This window comes from Garra rufa, chromosome 8 (genome assembly GCF_049309525.1).
Source record: "Garra rufa chromosome 8, GarRuf1.0, whole genome shotgun sequence".
Lineage (NCBI taxonomy): Eukaryota > Metazoa > Chordata > Actinopteri > Cypriniformes > Cyprinidae > Garra > Garra rufa.
The window spans coordinates 31,455,718-31,482,407 of NC_133368.1; the positions used below are offsets into that span (position 1 = coordinate 31,455,718).

General features: G+C 37.8%; 1 protein-coding gene across 1 annotated transcript in view; it reads left to right on the top strand.

The window, feature by feature from the left end:
* The first annotated feature begins 17,488 nt into the window (after positions 1-17,488).
* nab1b (NGFI-A binding protein 1b (EGR1 binding protein 1)) overlaps positions 17,489-26,690 on the top strand; it is a 33,437-nt gene continuing 24,235 nt past the window's right edge. Inside the window, exons 1-3 of the mRNA XM_073845615.1 lie at positions 17,489-17,729; positions 24,006-24,811; positions 25,530-25,663. Of these exons, the coding sequence (XP_073701716.1) occupies positions 24,008-24,811; positions 25,530-25,663 (938 nt within the window). The 5' untranslated portion in view covers positions 17,489-17,729; positions 24,006-24,007. The remainder of the gene's footprint in view (positions 17,730-24,005; positions 24,812-25,529; positions 25,664-26,690) is intronic.

The following is a 26,690-nucleotide window of genomic DNA, read 5'->3' on the forward strand; positions in this document are numbered from 1 at the left end:
TGAGCAGCAAAGTAGTATGATTTCTGAAGGATCATGTGACTGGAGTAATGATGCTAAAAATCAGCTTTGAAATCACAGGCATAAATTACACTTTAAAATATATTCAAATAGAAAACAGTTATTTTAAATAGTAAAAATATTTCAAAATTTTACTGTTTTTGCTGGACTTCGTATCAAATAAATGCAGGCTTAGTGAGCAGAAGAAACTATTTTAAAAATCATTGAAAATCTTAGTGTTCAAAAACTTTTGACTGGTTTAGTGTCAAAATTAAACTGGAAATCAGATTATATTCATACAAGAATACCAGAATGGATTTGGCCTATTTAATTTTTTTTTAATGTTTTAGGCAACACGAACAACAATTATTTTACAGTGAAGTTTTCAGTAAAATCAGTAATATCGTAAAATGTTATTACAATTTAAAATAACCATTTTCTATTTAAATATGTTTTGAAATGTATTTTATTCCTGTGATCAAATCAAAATTTTCAGCATCATTACTCCAGTCTTCAGTGTCACATGATCCTTCTGATTTTGTGCTCTTCGATGAATAGAAACTCTTTTGTAACACTATAAATGTCTTTATTGTCAATTTTGATCAATTTAATGGACACTTGCTGAAAAAAAAAACATATTAATTTTTTCTTACAGCCCCCAAACTTCTGAATAAAACTGATTATATTTATGAAATAATCAGTTCTTTACTAATTCTAATAATACTAAACAAAGACTACACAAATTTTCCATGTGTTTTCTATACAGCTAGTCATGTAAAAACAAAACAAACTGTGATTGGCCACTTTTCATGTCAGTCAAACAGGCCTTTCTTGTCGTAAGTAAGTGGTTCTTGCCTAGAGTAAGTTCAGACAGTCTAACAGGAATTATACGACTCAATTTGAATCTTTAATTTTCAATTATATAACTAAAGTTCATTGCGGCAGAGGGCTCAGTCAAGCGTCAGAAGTCTATCTTCGGAAAATAATTTTCACCAAAGTGAGCGATGACCTCTGACTCCACACTGGAGCCATGGGAAAGTTTGCTGGGAAAGCTTGGACAGACACAGCCAGACGGTTCCAAGTCCCAGTCCCTATCTTTGGATGCCAGATACCCCCCACCCACACCAAAACACACCCAAGCGCTAGAAATCAGCCCACGCTTGCACACACATGCTCTCTCGCAGATACATTCACACACAAAAACACAGATGTGCGCAGCTCACCCACCCACACGCACTCCCAAACACTCGAACACATAAATACCTGCCCACACTCGCACACGTTTGCGAAGATACGCGAAGACACAAAGTTCGTCAAATGAATTTCCACGTTGAGCTACTTCCCTGCATGCATGCGTCTAATCCTCGCTTCGCCCTCTCACACATGCGTGCACAAATTCACACACTCTCTGCCTCTCTCACACACATACTTCAAAAAAATTGTGAAATTCTGGTTGTCTTTGTTCGTGTCCACCTCTGTGGACATTCTCTCTCCCTCTCGCGCTTCCTCTTCTCAAAAACACCCTAACGAGTGAAGAATTCAGCATTTATATGTGTGTGTGTGTGTGTGTGTGTGTGAGCGTGGGCGTCGTGGTGTGGAGGGGGAGGTCTTAGATGCTGAATAACAGTAGTGTGTTTCTGGCAGCTGTGTGTGAGTGCGACCGAGTGCAGAGCTGTGTGGGCGTCCTCAGCGCGGCGGCCATGCAGAGACTTTCGGGCTCAGACCGGGCCTTGTGGCTTGTAGCCACCGCACTAATTGGGTAGAGTTGAAGTATATGCTCTCCACAGCCTGAAATACATCGGCAGTAAAAGTCTAAAGTACCCACAATGCTTGGTTCACACAAAGTCTTGTGTTACAGGAGATTTTAAGTTTTATCTACCTTGTTTTGCAATGTGGATGTAAGCCATTTATGATGACTTCTGATTTATTAGTAGGAAATAAGAAGAACTGACGTGAAGTAACTATTAGCACTAGAAATCAGTGTGTTTATGATAATAAATTAAAATAATATGATAAAATACCCCAGCTAAGTAACTTTTGAACAAACGTTCTTAAAGTAACATTATTAGAATGTTCGTTCAAAATTGTCTGATGTTCTAAAAACATTATTCACGCATCATTCATGGAATGTTTAAGTTGTTCCGGAAGTTTCAGAGAACATTCATAAGTAACTGAATGGTAATGTTTGCAAAATTATGAAATTGGAGGTTATACTTTATTTTGATAGTCCGCTTTAGACATTCTTCGAATTATGCACTACCAGTCAAAAGTTTTTGAACAGTAAGATTTTAAATGTTTTTTTAAAGAAGTGTGTTCTGCTCACCAAACCTGCATTTATTTGATCCAAAGTACAGCAAAAACAGTAACATTTTGAAATATTTTTACTGTTTAAAATAACTGCTTACTGTTTGAAAATATTTCAAAATGTAATTTATTCCTGTGATTTCAAAGCTGAATTTTTAGCATCCTTACTCCAGTCTTCAGTGTCACACGATCCTTTAGAAACCATTCTAATATGCTGATTTGCTATTAAAAAAACATTTATTATTATTATGTTAAAAACAGCTGAGCAGAATTTTTTCAGGTTTCTTTAATGAATAGAAAGTTCAGAAGAACAGCATTTATCTGAAAAAGAATTTTTTTGGAACATTATAAATGTCTTTATCATCACTTTTGATCAATTTAAAGCATCCTTGATAAATAAAAGTATTAATTTTTATGATTCCCCCCACCCAAAAAAAAAAATATATATATACTGACTCCAAGCTTTTGAATGGTATAGTGTATAATGTTACAAAAGTCTTTTATTTCAGATAAACGCTGATCTTTGAATCTTTCTGTTCATCAAAGAATCCTGAAAAAAAAATGTACTCAACTGTTTTAAAAACTGATGATATTAATAATAATAAAAAAATGTTTCTTCAACAGCAAATCAGCATATTATTAGAATGATTTCAGAAGGATCGTGTGACTGGAGTGTTGATGCTGAAAATGTAGCTTTGATCACAGGAATAAATTATATTTTAAAATATATTCAAATAGAAAGTGGTTATTTTAAATAATAAAACTATTTCACAATATTACTGCTTTTGTTGTATTTTGTATAAAAAAAAAAACGCAGGCATGGTGAGCAGAAGAGTATTCTTTAAAAAATATAAAAAATCTTACTGTTCAAAAACTTTTGACTGGTAGTGTGAGTAACTTTGCAACTTAAAGGTTAGTAGAATACGTTGACGTACTTGCAAAGTTACTTTAATTTCTACAGACTATCAAAATAAAGTGTTACCAAGTGGAATGTTCCCTTCCTTCGTATTACCAAGAAAAACTTTTTAAATTGGACATTTTGAGCATTCGGCAAACATGCAGAAATACTTTTTGTTATCTGCAACCAGTTTGCAGTATAAAGGAGCATAATAGTCTTTTTTTTACAGGTAAAATGACTGAAAGTGAATGACACCAGAAGCTTTGCACATCAAGTTACAATTGGCCACTCTTACGATAAAAACAATGTGGATAGAATGCATTTTGATGTGAATTTGGCCTTGCAGGTACAGCGAAATTTGATTTCAATATTTTGAAACTCCTCAGTGGAATGACTTGATGCATTTTTCAATCTCACAACAAGATTTCTCCAATGATTGAATCAGAACATAGCTCTGTCGCAGTCATAAATAGATAAAAAGATTTGAATGAGAATGAAGCAATAAGCCATGAGAGGCCGTGAGGGATGTTCCTGGGCACGACGTGAAGCAATGCAGCATGAGCAAAACACCAGAAATATATATTAAAAAATACACCAATGTTCAATACTCTAGTTAAACAATACTCAATACTCTAAACCTCTGTCATCCCAAATAGAGGGTTTTCACAACACATTATCAATCGGCCTTGGCAGCACTGAATTTAAACAATGCCACTGAACTGAACGAGGATTTCCAGGGCAAGAATCTTGACAACATTAGTGTTTATTCTTATCATTTCCGGTCAGGTAGATGAAATATTAGGCCAATATCTTAATTAAAATGGCTCGTACATATCTTTACCACCTATTAACTTTAGTTTGTCAAAATATTGTACCCTTACCTGCTTACTAAGTCCTTCTCTATAAGATTAAGCAGCTTCCACATGTTTTTTTCTGTGGTTTAGACAGCATAAATTAGCAGAACAGTGTATTCAGTAGTACATTAACCGTGCAACCCATGCTGTTGTTTACATCTGAGTATCGCCAACATGGTCGTGCATCCGGCTAACTGACCAAACCGTGACGTAAGTGCAAACCCTCTATAACTGAAAATATCTTGAGCTTGTGTTAACTGCAGACCATATTTTAGGCATTTAGCCAAAAAATCATTGACTTGAGGATGATGCAACCAGAAGTACTAAAATGCTATTTTTTCCCCCAGTTTTTGTCCTACAAAAATACTAGTTTTAAACAGAATTGTATAGCTGTTACCCCATCAAAACATAGTAAAAGAAACCACTTAAAGGAGTAGTTCACTTTCAGAACAAAAATGTACAGATAATGTACTCACCCCCTTGTCATCCAAGATGTTCATGTCTTTCTTTCTTCCTTCTAAAAAAATTACAATTTATATACTTTTTAACCTCAAATGCTCATCTTGTCTAGCTCGGAAAAACGAGCGTTTGAGATTAAGAAGTATATAAATTGTAAATGATTTTAGAAAATAACTGATCGTTTTGCTTGATAAGACCCTTCTTCCTCGGCTGGGATCATTTAGAGCCCTTTGAAGCTGCATTTAAACTGCATTTTGGAAGTTCAAACTCGGGGGCACCATAGAAGTCCATTACATGGAGAGAAATCCTGAAATGTTTTCCTCAAAAAACACCATTTCTTTACGACTAAAGAAAGAAAGACATGAACTTCTTGAATGATAAGGGGGTGAGTACATTATCAGTAAATTTTTGTTCTGAAAGTGAACTACTCCTTTAAGATGTTTTGCCTGAATTGCACTGAATGTTGTTGGACACAATACTAGACTGGATTAATTCGAACAGAAGTTAGAAGACATTCTATGCAGATCCGTGCAAAAGGGGAAGGCTTAAGGGTTTCAGACTTAAACAACAACAAACGTAGGCTATCATATAAGTTGTCCATATGACTTCTGCTATATTTTCCCAGACTTATGAAGCCATATGATGTGACTGCTTTGTGTGGCGAACAAACAAGCCGTTATTTACTTCATTATTACTGTCGCGTTGGCATGCTCATGTTTAATTCGTAAACAAATCGATTCTTCTCAGTGAATCATTTGATCCAGTGCACACGAATGACTCATTCGCAACTCTCATCGATCTAGTGTGCATTCCCAAAAACATATGGTCCGTCGTTACCGTTCAATGAAACATGCGATCATAGCTAACGATGCTTTTGGGAAACGCACCCCTGGTTGTTTAGTTCGACTCTGATCTAGAATGAGTGATTATGAAATTGAATTTCGGTTTGTTCCTCACATAAAGCCGTAGTATGACTTCACAAGACATGGAATATATTTATCATATTGTTATGTTACATTATTTGTGCATGTAAACCTAAACCCCAAACAGCGATCAACACAGACGTTAAAATGTTGCTATTTGTGTTTGGACGCCACGAGGGTGAGTAATGATGTATTTAGGCCAGTTAATTTAATATTTATTGCTATTTATTTTAGATACCACTACCTCAGCTGCATGTTTACATCCTCTCTGATTTTAGTCAGACTAACGAATTTAGACTAGTGTTTTAAAATCCTGCTTCATTCATCAGTCAAAGTCAGATTTACAACTGGGCTATGTATTTATTTTTCAAAGCTTTTTTACCCTTGCTTCTACTTCATTTAAGTGATAAATGTGTATAAAATGAACCTTACATTATTATTTTCTGCCGTCTGATTTTATTAGCAGCCAAAAATATAGACTAATGCATGCAGGCTGGATACCAAGTTCAATACATACACAGATAAAAGAAAATACTACAAGAGTATGTATTTCTGTGTATGCAGCAAACACTCATTCTTTTAAGGAAAAAGGTCTGTGTGGTTTAATTGGCTGAATCTCCTCCAGACCCTTTGCTCTTGTGCATATTGCCCTCACAGGACAAAAGGATCTTTTATCTGATCACTGGCTGGAGAACTAATGGAGCAGCTGTCAGATCTGTGTGCCCAGACCGTAATGACATCGGCTTCAGCAGAACAGAACAGGTAGCCCACTCGCTCTCAACGCCCACGGCCTGTGGCTCATTTCCCCTGAGCTTTGAACTGCCCTCACTTTGACCTCTCTCTTTATTTCCCTGTGTTCCCTTTCTCTCTCTCTGCTTTTCCCAACTTAACAGGGTATGTTAGGCAGTGTGCTTTCTCCTTACATTTCTCATTTTGCTTTCTGTGTCTCAGTAGATGATGACCAATTGGCTTATCATCCTGTCTGAATCACTGGATCAATCTTTCCATTGCTTTTATAAAACAAATAGTTTCCTCTCGTATTCTGGTTGCATGTGCATTGCAAAATGAAGATGTGTACATTTTTCTTACTTTGCCTAAATATCATATTTTTTGTCATTTAGTACTGCCCTTCAGAACTTACAGAAGATCACATGTTTCCCAGAAGACACAAGTTAAATTTACCCTGATCTTTAAATTCAAGAAGTTTTCACTCCCTGGCTCTTAATTCATAATTTTTCCTCTGGAGCATCATTGAGCCTTCTGTAATAGTTGCAAATGAGCTCCTCAGTTGTCCTGAGAGTGAAAAGATGGATCTCAAAATCATACAGCCATTGTTTAAAATATAGTACAAATACACAAAATGATGAAAAACCAAAGAATTTGTGGGACCTGAAATATGTTTCGGAAGAACAGAGGGTAGTTTAACTGTTCAGGACAAACAAGTGACTCATGAACAACTATCACTAAACAAAAAAGCTGTGGATCATTCAGGTAACAACACAGTATTAAGAATCAAGTGTATGTAAACTTTTGAACAGGGTCATTTTTATAAATTCAACTATTATTTTCTTTTGTGGACTATATGCAAATGTCTTTCATGTGAAATATGTTTTTCAGGTCAGTACTAAATAAAAATAACATGCATTTTGTATGCTCCCTCTTACTTTGGCAAAATGATTAACATTGTGGAGATTCGGCAAGGTGTATGTAAACTTTTGACCTCAACTGTAAACCCATGGAAGCTTGCTTCCACCATGGAATAAAAAAAAAGTATAATTGTGACTTTTTATCTCACAATTCTGACTTTTTCAGGAGATTTGCGAGAAAGAAAGTGAGATTTCTGTGTTTATATCTAGCAATTCTGAGGTCATATCTCGCAATTTGTCACAATTACCTTATATATATAATGCTATAGCAGAAATTTGTTTTCCATACAAATTAGCTGATTGAATCGCTATCAACTCATTGCTGTTTTTGTGGATGAATTGTGCAGCCGCTCCTTGGAAACTAAACGAGTGTAATCGGATCAAATCAAATGTTTCTATTGCTTCTATATATGAGGTGAAGCAATTATAAGACCCTTTGTGCAGGGAGTAAATTATATTAATTGAGACTGCAGCTGAGGGGAAACACTTGACAGTACCCACTCACCTGCTCCTGAATGTAATTTACCTTGTTGGAGCCCTTTCTGACATACCCTGTTTCGACAAGTGTCATTCACTTTAATTTCAATGTAACACTGACACCAGAACTACTATTTAAGCACCGCATGTGTAGAAATCATCATACAAAAAGCAGAGAAATTATGTTGATCATGATCATCCAGCTATAATGAAAAAATATCAGTTTATTTAGAATTTAACATTGATAAGAAATGCTCTTGAGCAGCAAATCAGCATATTAGAATGATTTCTAAAGGATCATGTGACACTGAAAAAAGAGTGTTTCAGTAAATAATTTAACATTAAATATTCCGAGGAAATCCAAGGAAAATATGAACATTTATGCACTTGGCAGAAGCTTTTATCCAAAGTGGCTCACATTGCATTCCACCCAACTAATAAAACAATTAGCCTTTTTCACACTTCCTTGTTTCTGGCTTCCGGATTGGCGCTCGCAGGGTAAAAGTTTTTCCGGTGACAGCAGTGGCCGTACTTAACACGTGTAAATTCGGGAATTTAAGTCTATTTTTACAAAATAGATACTATGATACTTTGATATATACCGGGGTTTTACTCTAAAAATAGCAAACATTTTTTCTAAAATTTTGTGTCAGCTTCTGGTCATCACATAGACTATCTTTATTTAATTATGAATTTTAGCACTTATAATACAGTGCAGTTTTGAGTTTTGCCGTTCTGTCTATTTGGTGCTGGCTGTGCATTATGAGTCTTCACGTCATTTTTTTCGCGATTATTAATGTTGTTATTATTATTATTAAAGTAATATTGTATTTTCTACTTGCTCTCCTTTGCATTATTCATTTTACGGTGTAAATGTACGTTGCATAATGTGCCCAGGGATATACATAATAAAATAATATAATACTAAACAAGACAAGACTCCGATTAATGGCTTCATTCCATTTGGATCTGGATTACGTTGCTGTATTGAGTTTATGCATCATCCGGACTCAGAATTGTTTAATTTAATCTTGGGAAAATGTGCATTTGGATATAAATGCTGTCAAATGCTGTCATAATTTACCATGATGTAGTGATTCGAGGGAAATGACTGAGTAAATTGAGAAAATACGCTTAAATATACCGGAGATTGAGAACAGAAACTATAGCTGGCGCTATGTTGCGCATATTATATTGATGAGTCAGCGGTCCGAGTGCCCATATACATCACAAACAAGTAAAAATGTTGTTTCTTTGTTGATTATATAACAACAACTTGGAAAACATAAAATGCATTATTTGAGACAAGAGCATATTAATATAATAGGTGCAGACCTGTAGCGGAACTGACTTTACCCTGCGGTGACGTAATTTCCGATTTTTGTGAAAAAGGCTTATATTCTACTTTTATTAAAAAAATGGTTTAAATGTTTAAAAAACTGAAAGCATGACTTGTCCCACACATCCTGTGAATCACTTGCGTTCCTTTTGGCTTGATTTCAAGCTAAACTCATTGTCAACTGCACAGTTGTCATTTTTAGGATCAATGTGGTAGCCATCTGTCAATCAGCTGTCAAAACAGAACCATCTCATATTTTTTCCTGGCATCTTTCACTGGAATTTTGGCACACTATTGTTACATTTATCAGTTCCCAAAATCGTCTCAGTTGATTTCTATCTGTCAGAGAAAAAACGAAGGGGAAAAAAATAATCAAGCATGCATGGCACCTTCGCCAGGCTGCTAGCTGTTGCTGGCCTACTTCCTAAAAATAGCATCTAATACCAAGGCAGATTCGAAGACTTTTACTGTACTGCTCTCTCTCTTTCTTTTTCCTCTTTCTCTCTCACCCTTTCTGGCACCCCCCCACCCCCCCACCCAACCCAACCTCCACTTTCTCTCTCTGTCTCCCCTTCTGTCTGATATCTCTCTCTCTCTCTCTCTCTCCTCACACCCTCCTTTATTAGTGGGCACACTGAAAGTGTTGTTTAGTTATTTATATCAGCTGTGATATGTAAGTATATCAAACAAATTCTGTAGAGTATTCACATATGTGTTTATGTGTGAATTGAAATTGCACGCACATTTATTAATAAAATGTGAAAAATGCGGTTTAAAGCCCATTTCCTCTGTTTTAACACATTGTTTGCAGTTTGACTCACATATGCTGTTTTCACACAATAATTAAACCTTTCACTTACAGCATTTTATGCTCATTAATGCTTATTAAAATTGCTCTTTCTCTCACACCGCAGGACTGAAGAAATTAACATGGAAGTAGTGTCACGGACACTTAATAGAGAAGGTAACACTCTCCCTCTTCCTAGTCTAGTTTACTGACCGTCTGTTGCATATTCAAAGCTGGGTAGATTACAAATTGTAGTCCATTACTGATTATAGATTGCATTATGAAAACTGTACTTATTAGATTAATCTGGGTTGCTTATTTTAGGTAATGTATTCTGGCCAGTGTTGGGGGTAATGCATTACAAGTAAAGTAATCAGATTACTTTTTTCAAGTAACTAGATAAGTAACGCATTACTTTTTAAATTACAAAAAAATATCTGAGTTACTTTTTCAAATAAGTAACACCAGTTACTTTGTTTTCTCATTTATTGACTGATAAGTCTCCTGTCCCCATGTTGAGAGAAATCGAGAGTAAGTGCAGAGGCGTTGTGTGCGCTGTGTAAACATGAAGTTACTGTAGTTCTAGACTAAATGTGAACATGCATCAATTTATTACAGATTTAGTATTCCTCATAATGAATAAAAACAGTGAAATGCAAACCTGCAATAAGGAAAAATGACTTTAGATGAACTAACATTTGTGCTTTTTTATTTTTTTATTACTAAAACGTGTTGAACATTCTTCTATCTCCTGCATTCTATAGAGTCATGAATTCACTTTTTTTCAGCCTGAGGTGTATTAATTTCACCTTTACATTTACCAAAAAATGCACTTTTTATTAAAAACAAACAAGCAAGCCCTGCTCATATTTAAAAAGTAACACAAAAGTAATGTAACACATTACTTTCCATAAAAAGTAACTAAGTATGTAATTAGTTGCTTTTTAGGGAGTAACTAATTATACAGTTCTACTATACAGACGTGAATTTACTTTTTCTTCAGCCTGAGGTGTATTCATTTCACTTTTGTTGTGAAAGGGCTTTTACATTTGCCAAAAATAGCACTTTTTATTAAAAAAAACCAAGCAAGCCCTGCTCCGATTTAAAAAGTAACGCAAAAGTAATGTAACATTACTTTCCATAAAAAGTAACTATGTAATGTAATTAGTTACTTTTTAGGGAGTAACTAATTATACAATTCTACTATACAGACATGAATTTACTTTTTCTTCAGACTGAGGTGTATTCATTTCACTTTTGGTGTGAAAGGGCTTTGCTAAAAATATCACCTTTTTTTAACAAGCAAGCAAGCCCTGCTCAGATTTAAAACATAACACAAAAGTAATGTAACTGTCACGTTAGAGAGGGATGAGGTCTGGGTCCAAATGCAGGTAAGTATTTTTAATCAAACAAACAAACCAAAACATAAACAAAAGGCCAACACGGCACAACACTACTTAAATCTAATATAAAATAAACAGAACTGAAACACGGTCAAGGTAACAGGATCCGGGAACACACAGACAGAACTCAAGACACATGAAGACAATGCAGCCAGGATGATTAGTGGGGAATGAGAGTTCTTATAGTCCATATAATAGTGAACAGGTGTAGGTAGATGAGTGCTAACGATCACAGACAGGTGTATACAATCAGGGAAGTGCAGTGCAAGGGAAAGGGGAAACAGCGACCTCAGGTGGCTGAGGGAAACCCCACAGCCCAGATCATGATAGTACCCCCCCTCAAGGGAACGGCTACCAGACGTTTCCCAAACAAACAAACTGGAGGGAGGAGGAACGGGGGAAGGTGAATCAGGGGGAGGGATGGCGGGCCAGGCCCGTGCAGCGGAGTAACGTGAGCGGACATCGCCGCCAGAGGAACGCAAGCCGGCCTCGCCGCCAGAGGAACGCCATTGGACGCCGCCGCATCAGGAACAGAGATAGCGGTTGCCGCCGCCCCGGGCACAGAGCGAGCGGCCACTGCCGCGTCAGGAACGGAGACAGCGGTCGCCGCCGCTTCGGGAACAGAGATAGCGGTCACTGCCGCGTCAGGAACGCGAGCCGGCCTCGCCGCCAGAGGAACGTCAGCGGGCACCGCTGCCAGAGGAACCTCAGCGGGCACCGCCGCCAGAGGGACGTCAGCAGTCACCTCCGCCAGAGGAACGTCAGCAGTCACCTCCGTCAGAGGAACGTCAGCGGGCATCACCGCCATCAGAGGAACGTCCGCGGTCACCGCCGCCAGAGAAACGTCAGCGGTCACCGCCGCTACAGGAACGTGAGTGGTCACCGCCACTACCTGAACGTCCGCGGGCACCGCCACCGTCAGAGGAACGTCAGCGGGCACCACCGCCAGGAGAACGTCAGCGGTCACCGCCACCGTCAGAGGAACGTTAGCGGGCACCGCTGCCAAGAGAACGTCAGCGGGCATCGCCGCCCGAGGACCGTGAGCTGGCCTCGCCGCCCGAGGAACGTGAGCTGGCCTCGCCGCCCGAGGAACGTGAGCTGGCCTCGCCGCCAAAGGAACGTCAGCGGACGCCGCCGCATCAGGAACAGAGATAGTGGTTGACGCCGCTTCGGGCACAGAGTGAGCGGTCACTGCCGCGTCAGGAACGGAGATAGCGGTCGCCGCCGCATCAGGAACAGAGATAGCGGTCGCCGCCGCATCGGGCAGAGAGTGATCGGTCGCCACCGGTCTGTAGGTGTCCATCGCCGCCAGGCAAGTGTATATAAGTTCAAAGCGAGCGGCCGACGCCGCCTCGAAGGACATCTCCCCCGGCTCGGGTCCGGTGCCCCTGGCTCGGGAACAGAGTGAGCAGTTGCCGCCGCGTCGAGAACAGAGTGATCGGTCGCTGCATCATCAGCACCCGAGCCAGCGGTCACCGCCGCGTCAGGCACAGAGCGGGTGGTCGCCGCCGCCTCTTTGAAAAAATTCCTCCCCGCTGGACCCATTTGTGCTGGCTGCATTTTGTCACGTTAGAGAGGGATGAGGTCTGGGTCCAAATGCAGGTATTTTTAATCAAACAAACCAAAACATAAACAAAAGGCCAACACGGCACAACACGACTTAAATGTAATACAAAATAAACAGAACTGAAACACGGTCAAGGTAACAGGATCCGGGAACACACAGACAGAACTCAAGACACACGAAGACAATGCAGCCAGGATGATTAGTGGGGAATGAGAGTTCTTATAGTCCATATAATAGTGAACAGGTGTAGGTAGATGAGTGCTAACGATCACAGACAGGTGTATACAATCAGGGAAGTGCAGTGCAAGGGAAAGGGGAAACAGTGACCTCAGGTGGCTGAGGGAAACCCCACAGCCCAGATCATGACAGTAACACATTACTTTCCATAACATGTAATTAGTTACTTTTTAGGGAGTAATGCAATATTGTAATGCATTACTTTTAAAAGTAACTTTCCTCAACACTGATTCTGACTACTTTGATTACTTATAGATTACATTTTTATCTAACTTGCTTTAAAGTTACCATTTAATATACCATATTGATGTAAAAAAGCAAAGAGAAAGAAAATAAATTAAACATTTTTCATAGCAATATTATAAGATATATCAGATATTTCAAGTAAATATTTAATGTTCAAAGGGTTTTGCTGACAAAAAAAATATATTATTAGGAATCCCTTTGAGTCATTGATGTCACAGCTCTTTTAATAAATCCAAACAAGTAGGCAGGTGAACACAAATCAAAATAACCTTGAGATCGGGCAAAGAACCACAGAACAGAAACTGATACAGACAGAGTAATCAGACATGGACAGGTGTGGGAACAACCAAATATGGGCATAAGAGGGAGAAACCAACGTGAGAAGTCCAAGGTGGTGTGACAATGAGCAAACGGGGCGTGGCACTTTGTTTCATACATAGTCTAATTGCTTGAAATGTACTCTTCTCCCCAAATTCAAATGCATGGATTGTACAATTATTTGCATGACATTCAAATGGCGTTCTATATTGTGAATATAGTGCAAGGAAAATTCAAAAGAGAGAGAAAAGAAGAATTAAGTAGAATCAATAAATTATGATTTATTGACACTTTGTGAATATGTAATCATGTAATCCATAAGAAGTAACTGTAATCTGATTGTGATCATTATATAATGTAATATAGTCTAATTATGAGTACTTGATTTTTGGAATTTGATTATGTAATCCAGATTACATGTAATCAGTTATTACCCAGTGCATATTGCACACAAAACTGGACTTCTGCACTTTCTTGATCTAATAAGCTTTGGCTGGCTGACTTTATGCAACTTTCAAAAAAGGAGCAACAATTGGGTTCTGAAAGTAAAAATCCCATTAATTTTCTCCATAGGTGAATTAACCCATATTATTTAAACTTATTTTTTAAATAATCATATTTAACAATAGAATACCTTATGAATAACTACATTACCCATCATTCTGCCTAAAAAAAATCCACCAATTATTATTATTTTTTTTTTTTTTTGATTGTCACATGATTGTTTTTTGGGATTGTAGTTCTTGTTGTTTGTATGATTTCCAGATACATTTTTGCTTCAAATCAAGTTTGAAATGGTTGTGATTCACCATGTAGGTGATTGGTTTGGTTCATGACTTATAGCTCTTCAATTAAGACTTTTTAAAAATCCATGTAGGAAAAGTACTTCAAAAACCAAGGTTACTAATTTCTTTTTTTTATCAGTCTGCTTGGGAACAGTGTTGTGCGTATAAGGTACCAAGCTGTTGCAACAACCACTCATTGTTGAACTAATCAAACTGCCATTGATTTCTTTCCTTTGAGGCAATCAGTATAAGTAAACCAGCAAAGGTTTGACTCATCTTAACCTAAAATGGCTGATTTCAGAATAGCCTATACTGTTACTATTTCTGCCATTTTTATATGCCAAAAATAAGAGTGGTATGCTATTCTGAGTCATATTTACTTCCTGTTGGGGTCCTGATTAGAAATTTTCAAGAGATGTGAGTCATTCCAAAGGACTGTATGGTGACAAAAATGTAGTTGATATCTTTCGATAGTGTTTTTCATTATGAGTTTTGTCCATACTTCTGTTTAAAACAAAATTAGCATTGATGAACATGTAAGAGAACAAATGAACGACCTTGTGTTTTGAAGCCAGAAGAATTGCATGTCATGTCAACTGCCCACACACAACCAGATACGAAATACTCAAAATTCGCAGATTGTTTTGTCAGACAGCTTGCTCCCTCGGTTTATCTAAAGCACACGCTTTTTTACATGCAGAAGGAGAATCTCTGCCGTAGTCTTTTGGCCATGGGTGTCTTATGCAGCCTAATCCAGTGGCAGTGTGTGTGTGTGTGTGTGTGTGTATCTCTGTGTGTGTGAGGAAAGGATTAGAGCCAGCTGAATCACTGTGTGTGGGAGTGTAAATATCCTGAAAGAGGAGTGAGTAGTGGCTGCATACAGGACCACAGCCCCTCCCAGCATCTCCCTTTTCACTCCTCTTCCTGCTGCAGACCCCCAAAACATGGCTGTGAGCACATCTCTCAATGAATCTGACGCTGAGGAGCGATAAGAGAGATGTGCTGAGGGGAGAGGTTTGTTTTGGTTGAGTCACTGTAACAATGAATGTCTCTCAGTCACAAACCCCTTAGAAGGGTATACTTCCCAACGGGTATTTGCTACTCGAAGACCACACTGAAAGAAAGCACAAACATCTGTGCATGTTCAAAAGTAAGAATGAGTGTATTGATATCGCTTAAACATTCGGCTTTGGGTTGGTTCTTAACCCCCCACCCCAAGTATTAAAAAGCAAGCAATTAATTTGGCATAAACTCCTAGATAATTTTAGCCTTAGGGTGTTGGTTTACGAAAATGTTATATTTTTAAAGAAATTGAAGATTATGTGCAGCTACTTCAACATAGTATTTGCATACTGAACTGTGATTGGTCTTCTTAGTCTTTCTGTTTGCATACTGAATTGTAATTGGTCTTCCTTTCTTGCATCTAGATATATATTATACAACTAAATCTCAAAAGAATGATTCGTTCATGAATCAGACATTGCTGCCATATTAGACCGTTTTCAGTTTACCTCACTGACTGTGTTTACATTTACTCTAATCATGATAAATACCCAGATATGTCACATAAACGCCTTGATTTTTGGTTAAAGGTCATACACTGGTAGGCAAAATTTGCATACATGCATCAGAATGTGAACATCTGTATTGTTACTCATACAGTTGAAGTCAAAAGTTTACATACACCCTTGCAGAATCTGCAAAATGTTATTTATTTTACCAAAATACAAGGATTCATACAAAATGCATGTTATTTTTTATTTAACACTGACCTGAATAAGATATTTCACATAGAAGATGTTTACATAACTGTTCATAAGAGAAAATAATAGTTGAATTTATAAAAATCTCCCTGTTCAAAAGTTTACATACACTTGATTCTTAATACTGTGTTGTTACCTGAATGAAATTTTTTCAGCATTTTTGTGTATTTGAACCCTTTTCAACTATGACTGCATGATTTTGAGATCCATCTTTTCACACTGAGGACAACTGAGGAACTTATTTGCAACTATTACAGAAGATTAAGGTTGGGGGGTCAAAACTTTTTTGTATTTGCAGATTAGGCTAAACTAACTTATTTTGTCTTCTGGGAAACATGCAAGTATCATCTGTAGCTTCTGAAGGGCAGTACTAAATGAAAAAATATATTTAGGCAAAATATTAAAAATGTACACATCGTCATACTGTTCAAAAGTTTTTACCCCCAGCTCTTAATGCATTGTTTTTCCTTCTGGAGCATCAGTGAGCATTTGACCCTTCTGTAATAGTTGCATATGAGTCCCTCAGTTGTTCTCAGTGTGAAAAGATGGATCTCAAAATCATACAGTCATCGGAAAGAGTTTAAATACACAAAAATGCTGGAGGCTTTTTCTATTCAGGACAAACAAGGGACTCATGAACAACCATCACTAAACAAAAAAACACAGCTGTGGATCATTTCGGGAACAACACTGTATTAAGAACCAAGCGTATGTAAAGTATTATTTTCTCTTGTGGACTATATGTAAACATCCTATATGTGAAATATCTTATTCAGGTCAGTACTAAATAAAAAAATAACATGCATTTTGTATGATTCCTCTTATTTTGGTAAAATAATTAACATTTTGCAGATTCTGCACCTTAACTTTTGACTTCATGCTTCCTTGAAATCTACAATTTCTTTGTTTCATATGTTGTGCAAGTGTTTCTTTTGTACTCTCTTTAATTACAATCCGAAGAGCCAGAATTGCGGAAACTTGCACTAGCTAATTAACTCATCTCCAGAAAGTGCGTTTTCAAAAGTAAAAAAGTAATTATGTTGTTTATGAGATTGCCTGCGGATCTTGTTATTGGCCATCAGCGCAGGACTCTATAAATGGAACAGGTAGAACTAATAAGATGTGAAACCGGGCCCACTGGAATGCACAAGGACTCAATATGTGACAGGCTGTAGGCAGCAGGTGAATTTGCACTGGAGGAGGAGGGGGCAAGAATAGCACCGGTGTGGGCGTTCAGGCGGCCACCGAACCGTTATGCTGTATGCTGGCGTATTTTCAGTAAGGTCAACAAACATGATAAATGTCCATGTATATATATATGAGGCGGTGCATGCGGCTGATATGAGGTTTGGTATTCCATGCAGCAGCCTCCCACGCGCCGCTACCGCCCACGCCAGGATCTGCGTCACGCAGCCGCGTGGGAGTGAGAGAGCAATGTAGCAAGCGCGGAATATCCCAATGCTGGCAGTAGGGGAGAGAGCGGAAACCAACTAGTTTGAGAGTCCCTCCGTAGTTCAAACTACAGAGTGTGTGACAGAGTTAATTCAATAACAGAGAGCCGAAGGACGCGTCGCTTACCCGGCACCTCACTGGACGTCAGGTGAAGCGTCGCGTAACTTAACGGACCGTCACAGATTTCAGAACTTTAATAACCATACAGACAGACGCCGCTTTTGGAAGAGTTTTGGTGGAAAAGGACAAAAGACGAAGGAAAGAAAACCAAAAGGTACGTTTTTGCTGGTAACTTTTGTTCAGTGTTGGTTGCAATTGCAGTTGAGCGCTTAATTCATCTATTGTCTGCAACTTTCCTGCATGTTTTTGTAATCCATGTGCGCGCCGTGCAGACCGGACAGCTCTCGGTACCGTGTGTGAACGCGCCCCCGTGGGCGTCTGGTCGTCGGCAGCTGTGTGTGCACAGCATCCTTAGCGTTTTCCCAGTGCTTTCCAGTCTGCATTTGCCTTTTGAATGTGTGCATTTCAAGAGCTAGCTGTAGGATATAATATGAAATATTATTAAATACATCTATATTTATAGCTATTGATATGTTTATATTTATAAATAATAGTTACAATACAGTTGCATTTAGATATTATAGGGCCAAGCACACCATATGTGTGACCCTGGACCACAAAACCAGTCATAAGTAACACAGGTATATTTGTAGCAATAGCCAAATATATATTGTATGGGTCATAATTATCAAATTTTCTTTTATGGCAAAAATCTTTAGGATATTAAGATCATGTTCTATGAAGATATTTTGTAAGTTTAATTAAAATTTTTTTTTTTTTTTTTTTTTTTTTTGATTAGTAATATGCATTGCTAAGAACTTCATTTGGACAACTTTAAAGGCGATTTTCTCAATATTTAGATTTTTTTGCACCCTCAGATTCCAGATTTTCAAATAGTTGTATCTCAGCCAAACATTGTCCTGTCCCAGCTTTCAGATGATGTATGAATCTCAATTTCAGAAAATGACCCTTATGACTGGTTTTGTTGTCCAGGGTCACTTATAAAAGTGTTATAAGATTAAAATGGATTATAGCATTCCTGGTGATGATTTTGGGACTTGTAGCTAATATAGCTGCTTATCATTTTTGACCAATATTTGGCACTGTCCAAAAATTGTTGTGGTTGAACTGGTTTTAAAAATATATTAATTGCTAGATTGCTAAAATGATCTGCCATTTTTTTAGTGAAAATTTGATTAAAGGTACAGGAAAAGTACAATTTCCATGAAATTTAAAATGGCAAAAAATATGGCTGACTATGGCAAAACAAAATTACGGCGAATAACAATTAAACATTTAACTTTTCATGTTAAGAGGATGATGCTGATAGCGCATATTGTATCAAGGTTTGCCTAGATATACTTGATTGTAAGTAAAACACAGCATTTTAAAATGACCAGCACATAATATATGGCTAACTTTGACAAATTGGGTGTCTTTTTAAATTCTAAAGACTTAAAATGACTTTAAACTGTATTATTGTTATAAGCAGTGATATCATTTTCATACTTCATGAATAGTAGATGGCTCCATCTCCAAACTGTTTACTCTATAATAAAACCTTTGGTACTTTATAATATAATGCCATTCCGCCAGAGATGGTTTATTATGGTTCCCATAAACATTACTAATAGCTAATGATGCCTCATATTTGGTGTATCATTTGAATAATAAATTGGAATGAGGTAATGGGAATTTTTGTTTTGAAATGTTGTCTTGTGAATTTATGACTCATTATTTACCACCTCATTGTACACACTGGGCCCACCGATATGCCAACTTAGATGTTAACCTTCCAGTATTTGGGTTAAAGGCTGCCACCTAAATTGAAGCATTTTGAATAGTAAAGAAAAATGGAAATGCTCATCCTCAATTCAAAGAGGAAGTGTAGGTTAATGTTGCGGCTGTGAAAGTGAATGGTGACCAAAAACTGACCAATATACTATTCCGACATATCTGAAGTCAAATAATAACTTTGTCTGCAAGATCCCAAACCAAAATTCAAGTTGCTTTTTGTAACTTCTGGGTCTTTTTCACCATTTAGTTTCATTGAGTTGACAAAAGCAGCATTGCCGTTCTACTAAAACATCTCTTTTGCTGTTTCACGGTAGAAAGTAAATCATTCCCGTTTCTTTAAGAGATACCTGACTGCTTATGTACACACAAGTCCACTTAAGTATTGAATCGGTTGTGTTCCTCTTGTAGTGCCTTGTGTTGCTTTCACAAAAGCAGCCCTTATAGCTTTCATATGGAGAGCAGCTGTTCCACAAACATTTAGTCTGATGCACAGGACTGATAGGTTGCTTTTCAAGAGAAGCTTCTTTACGATAGCTATTTAGGACAGGTCTCGATGTGAATCCATTATTCATTTAGATTGATAAGAGGCCGCTGTTGGGCAACACGAGTACGCGCTGTGAGTGCTCTCAGCATGTTGCATGAAGCCCTGGCCTTAGATCTCCAGCATTAGGAAGCCAGCATGCTGTGGCGAGAGAGAGCTTTGGATAAATTGCTGCCTAAGTGCCATCCATGCTGATACTGAATTGGTTTCAACAAGGCACCCTTCACTTGGGTCTAGGCTTCAGTCATCCATTAGAGTGGCGGATCACTCTGCTGTGCAGTGGGGTGTCCTCATTAGACTTTATACACTCACTCATCAGTACTCACTAGCAGCCTCGCTGAGTTACTGTTCTTACTCACCTCTAGAACACTAACAGTCATGATGATTTAGCAGCATCTGTCATCTTTTACCGCCACTGAAAGAATAATAATTAAGGTCTGGTATTCACATTAGAACTGTTCTTGATCTTTAAAAATGGTTATTTTAGTTATTTAATAAAATTAGTTTTTAAAAAATATTTTATATACACTACCAGTTTTTTTTTTTTTTTTTAAGTTTCTTCTGCTCACCAGGCCTGCTTTCATTTGATCCAAAGTACAGTAAATACCGTAAAATTTTGAAATATTTTTAGTATTTAAAACAACCATTTTCTATTTTAATATATTTTAAAATGTAATTTATTCCTTTGATCAAAGCTACGTTTTCAGCATCATCATGTTGTTATTATTATTATTATTATTATTATTATTATTATTATTATTTAGCTTTCTATTCACCAAAGAAACCTGACAAAATTCTACTCTGCTGTTTTCAACATTATTCATAATAATAATAATAATAATAATAATAATAATAATAATAATAATAATAATAAAAAATTTTGAGCAGCAAATCAGAATATTAGAATGATTTCTGAAGGGTCATGTGAGTAATGATGCCAATAAATCAGCTTTGAAATAAATTACATTTTAAAATATGTTCAAATAGAAAACAGTTTAAAAATATTTTAAAATATTACTGTTTTTGCTGAACTTTGGATCAAATAAATGCAGGTTTGGTGAGCAGAAACTCCTAAAAACATTAAAAATCTTACTGTTCAAAAACTTTTGACTAAATTTTATTTGATTATTTTTTGTTTCATTTATTTATTTATTTTTACATTTTTCATTTATTTTTGCTATTATAGGTATGTTTTTATTTGAAAGCAGTGTCTGTTTGAAGGTTTTATGTCTTTATACTGCCCACATTACTTTATAGCAGGCAGAGAAAATTGCAAATGCAGATGTGTACGTCAGTGCAAGTGTTTTCGAAATTTGGGGTAACAGGACATTATTTAAAGGCAGATTAATTTCTATAGTGGTCAAAACAGTCTCAAACAGAATGTATTCACAAAATGTGATTCACAAATGAATAGCCTAATTCTTATTCACAAAATATGATTCACTAGTGTAAAATGAAAAAGCTTGTTTGGAGATCCTCAGACTGCCACACAAGAGGAACCCCTGGAGAACCTTTAGGCATCATTTTGAACATAATTTGAATTATCTTTTTGCTGTTGTGTACCCAAGGAAGTTCAATATATAATTTAAGTGTCTCAATGCCTTTCCCCTGTGATGGGAAAGTCGATCACTGACAGTCTTCAGAGTTCTTGAAAGAACTTATTGGATCCTTTTGTAGGTTCCACAGGTTCCTTAAAGGTTCTCCACAGTGTTCTGCCAGTGAACCTTTAAATTGGGCCCTGATCTTGTCATTTTTACATTGAAAAATGAATAATCAAATACACATAATATGTGACCCTGGACCACAAAACCAGTCTCAAAGGAGTAGTTCACTTCCAGAACAAAAATTGACAGATAATGTACTCCCCTCCTTGTCATCCAAGATGTTCATGTCTTTCTTTCTTAAGTCGTAAAGAAATTGTGTTTTTTGAGGAAAACATTGCGGCTTCAAACGATCCCAAATGCGGTTGTAAACTATCCTAGCTGAGGAAGAAGTGTCTTATCTAGTGAAACAATATTTATTTATTTAACTTTAATTACAGTTTATATAATTTTTAACCTTAAACACTTGTCTTGTCTTGCTCTGCCTGAACTCTGTTTTTTTTTTTCTGGTTCAAGACAGTTAGGGTGTGTGGAAAAACTCCCATCTCGTTTTCTTCCTCAACTTCAAAATTGTCCTTCATCGCTGTTTTACCTTTTTTTTGTTAAGCGTGTTGCATGTTCACTTTGCAAACACTGGGTCGGTACTTCTGCAGCAATGTAGGATGATTATGAATTGATTTTTTGAAGTTGGTGGTGAAAATAAGATGAGAGTTTTTTAACATGCCCTAACTGTCTTGAGTTCAGGCAGAGCAAAACAGGACAAGAGTTTGAGGTTAAAAAGTATATAAATTGTAAAAAAAAAATTTAAATAACCAATCGTTTTGCTAGATAAGACCCTTCTTCCTCGAATGTGATCGTTTACAAACACATTTGGGATAATTTAAACCCGCATTTTAACTGCATTTTGGAAGTTCAAACTCGAGGCACCATACAAGTCCACTAAATGGAAAAAAATCCTGAAATGTTTTCCTCAAAAAACTATTTCTTTACGACTGAAGAAAGAAAGCCATGAACATCTTGGATGACAAGGGGGTGAGAACATTATCTGTAAATTTTTGTTCTGGAAGTGAACTTCTCTTTTAAGTAGCATGGGTATAATCGATTTTTCATCGATTTATAGTTTTTCATCGATTTTTCGTCGATTATAATTAGGATATTAGGTAAAGCTCATGTTCCAATAAGACATTTTATAAACTTCCTACCGTAAATATATCAAAACTTATTTTTTGATTAGTAATATTTTCAAATCTGTATCCTAACATACATAAATAGAAAGCTCATTTGTGACCCTGGACCACAAAACCAGTCTTAAGTCGCTGGGGTATATTTGTAGCAATAGCCAAAAATACACTGTATGGGTCAAAATTATTGATTTTTCTTTTATGTCAAAAATCATTAGGAAATTAAATAAAGATCATGTTCCATGAAGATATTTTGTAAAATTCCTACTGTAAACCTATCAAAATGTAATTTTTGATTAGTAATATGCATTAAGAACTTCATTTGGACAACTTTAAAGGTGATTTTCTCAGTATTTGGATTTTTTTGCACCCTTAGATTTCAGATTTTCAAATAGATGTATCTCGACCAAATATTGTCCTATCCTAACAAACCATACATCAATAGAAAGCTTATTTATTGAGCTTTCATGTGATGTATACATCTCAGTTTTGTAAAATTTAACCTTATGACTGGTTTTGTGGTCCATGGTCACATTTATGTACCTTTCAGATTTGGTAAAATCTCAATTTTAAAAAACTGACCCTTATGACTAGTTTTGTGGCCGGGGTCACATAGGACAAATCCGAAATCTAATTGACACTCATAATATAATTCGAAGATGCAAAACATCATTCACAAGTACGCAATTGTGCTCGCAAAGTTTTGAACGATTATTCGTGCGCATTGTATTTGCATTTGCAAATCATCACTATATACATGCAACCGATCCACAAATTTCTCCCCAAATCTTAGATATGTTTTGCATATAATTTCTAAAACACATTTAAAGCAAATGAGCTCGGTTACCACATTAGTATGCATTACAGTCTCGGACAAAGTTTGCAGGGAGCATTATGTTTGCGCGTGTGTGCGCGTTTGTCACACATTCATAATCCCCGGATCCTTTTAAGGAAGAAGTGGGTGAATTAAAGTAAAATGCAGAGCGCTATCTTCTTAGCACGCACACCTACCGTCCCACTCCCACACAGCTCCATTACCCCACCTCCCTCCCCTGCAGCCAATCTCGCTTTTATCTGTGCTGCTGTGGATCCAGATCCTGACAGTGGCAGCTGTAGAAGCCAGATCCCGGCAGAAACAAATGAGGCCTGTGCTGAGAGAGCCCACCTACGCGTGTTGCAGAGGTGGAGTGTGGTATGTGACTCTCCCAGCAGTCCAGGAGCCTGACAGGCGCTCTCTTATAGTCGCCACTCTTGGATCCAGCCACACATTTCTTTCTTCCTCCCCCTGCTGTGGCAACCAGTGTCCTCTCCTTCAAGCTGTTTTGCTTTGTTTCCTCTAATTGCTTACTTTGTTCCTTCCTTTTGTTCAGGTATGGCAGCGACTTTACCCAGAACCCTTGGGGAGTTGCAGCTCTACCGCATCCTACAAAGGGCCAACCTGCTGTGCTACTACGACGCCTTCATCCAGCAAGGTGGTGATGATGTTCAGCAGCTCTGCGAGGCTGGCGAGGACGAGTTTCTCGAGATCATGGCACTCGTAGGCATGGCCAGCAAGCCGCTGCACGTCAGACGCCTACAGAAGGCTCTGCGCGATTGGGTCACAAACCCTGCCCTGTTCAATCAGCCCCTCACGTCACTTCCCGTCTGCAGCATTCCCGTCTACAAGCTGCCCGAAGGCTCACCCACACTATTGCCTGGTAATGGCGCCCGTGGAGACACCCAAGTCAAAGTGCCCAAGTGTTTGGCAGCTGCTTGCGTAGATCCTGGAAAAGGAGAATCAGGCAACGGGAACTCCTCAGCCACCGTTTCGCCCCTTCAGAGTGGCAGCGAGCCACGTTTTTGGGCCGGTCACGGTACGGAGAGCGAGCACAGCCTGTCCCCGGCAGAACTGGGCTCTCCGTCTTCCCCTCGGGATGGCCTGGAGGCACTAGACGCGGCTGCTGTTCAATCTGTGGCCGAGTGTGTGGAAAGAATCGCTCAGACTTTGCCCAAGAGTGACCCAGGAGAGGTTAAAGAACTGTTGAAGGGAAATAAAAAGCTTGCCAAGATGATCAGCCACATTCTTGATATGAGCGATGAGGATCCACACAGGGAGGAGGAAATCCGCAAGTATAGCGCTATATATGGCAGATTCGATTCGAAAAGAAAGGATGGGAAGCATCTGACTCTGCACGAGGTGTGTTTTATGGGGCTTTTGCATCTTTGGATGCTTTCAGGGTTTAAATAAATCATGTACTTCCAAGCCTAGCTGCACTTTCAGTAAGAAAACGATTCAAGAAGTGCTTCATCAATTAAAGGGATACAGTAGTTCACACACAAATGAAAATTCTGTCAATAATTACTCACCCGCATGTCATTCCAAACATCCATTCATCTTCGGAACACAAATTAAGATACTTTTGATGAAATCCGAGAGCTTTCCGACCCTGCATAGACTGCAAAGCAACTACCATGTTCAAGGCCCAGAAAGGTAGTAAGGACATTGAAAAAAAGAAATGTTGAATACACAAAAAGTGTTTGTGTAGCTTTATATAATTAAGGCTGAACCACTGATGTCACATGAACTGTTTAAAGATGTCCTTACTACCTTTCTAGGCCTTGAATGTGTCAGTTGCATTGCTGTCTATGCAGGGACAGAAAGCTATTGGATTTCATCAAAACAATCTTAATTTGTGTTCTGAAGATGAATGAAGGTCTTATAGGTTTGGAACGGCATGAGGGGGAGTAATTAATGACAGAATTTTCATTTTTGAGTGAACAATTCCAGAAATATCATGCTGGTCTATTGAAGCACAGGTTTTGCTTGCTTGTGGGACTGGTTTAATTCCTTGCACATAACAATGTCTATTATTTATGATCAAATTAATAATAAAATCTCCTTCTTTTCTACATAGCTGACGGTGAATGAGGCTGCGGCACAGCTTTGTATGAAGGAGGTGGCATTGCTGACTCGCAGAGATGAGCTTTTCGGACTGGCCCGTCAGGTCTCCCGAGAGGTCACCTACAAATACACCTACAGAACCAGCAAGTAAGAACTTTGAGGGTGTTTCCCAAACATGAAACACCATGGTTGACTATTTTTGGATGTTTGGTTAAAACTGAAGCGTGCAGTTTTTTTTTCAGCTCATTATGCACAAATTACCCTAAAAGTGTTATCTCTGTGGGACTGCAGAAACATTGCTCTGTTTGAGTGGTTTGGGTAACCAACAGCATGAGCTTGCGGCAGGGCTTTTTGATTGTCAACCTTGCTCTTTTTGAGAAGCACGAGTTTGCACGAGTTTCTCTATTTAAAACATTTTACCATTGTTAAAATCATAAAAGTCTGGAAGATGTCCCCTCTAAATGTGACCCAGGTCCACAAAACCAGTCATTAAGGTCAGTCTTTTTTTTTTTTTTTAGGATAGGACAATATTTGGCCGAGATACTGCTATTTGAAAATCTGGAATCTGAGGGTGCAAGAAAATCAAAATAAAAAGTAGTCCAAATTAAGTTCTTAGCAATGCATATTACTAATCAAAAATGAAGTTTTCATATATTTACAGTAGTTTACAAAATATCTTCATGGAACATGATTTTTACTTAATATCCTAAAGATTTTTTGGCATAAAGGATCATTTTGACCCATACAGTGTATTTTTGGCTATTGCTACAAATATACCCGTGCTACTTAGGACTGGTTTTGTGGTCCAGGATCATAAATCAGTGCATAAAATCCTGACAAACACAAAAAAATCCTAGTTAGTATGAAAAACGCACAATGTAGAAGAGATGTTTGTTTGCTGTAATGGATTTAAGTTCGCTGCATGCATCAGTTTTTACACCCTGTGACTAGAGTAATCATTCATGATGTTTAGCCTTTAAGCCAAGAAAGCGATAGCTCATGCTAATGCATTGTGAGCAGCTCAGGATCTGCTCGCTGGTAGTCTGCTTAGAGCCGAGCCGAGATATCAAAGTCGGCTTTGTGCGTGGCATTTGTGTTGAGGTGTGAAGTGCTGCACTGAGGTCTACGGAGAGATGAGAACACTCCTACTCCTTTGCATCTAAAGGCACACAGG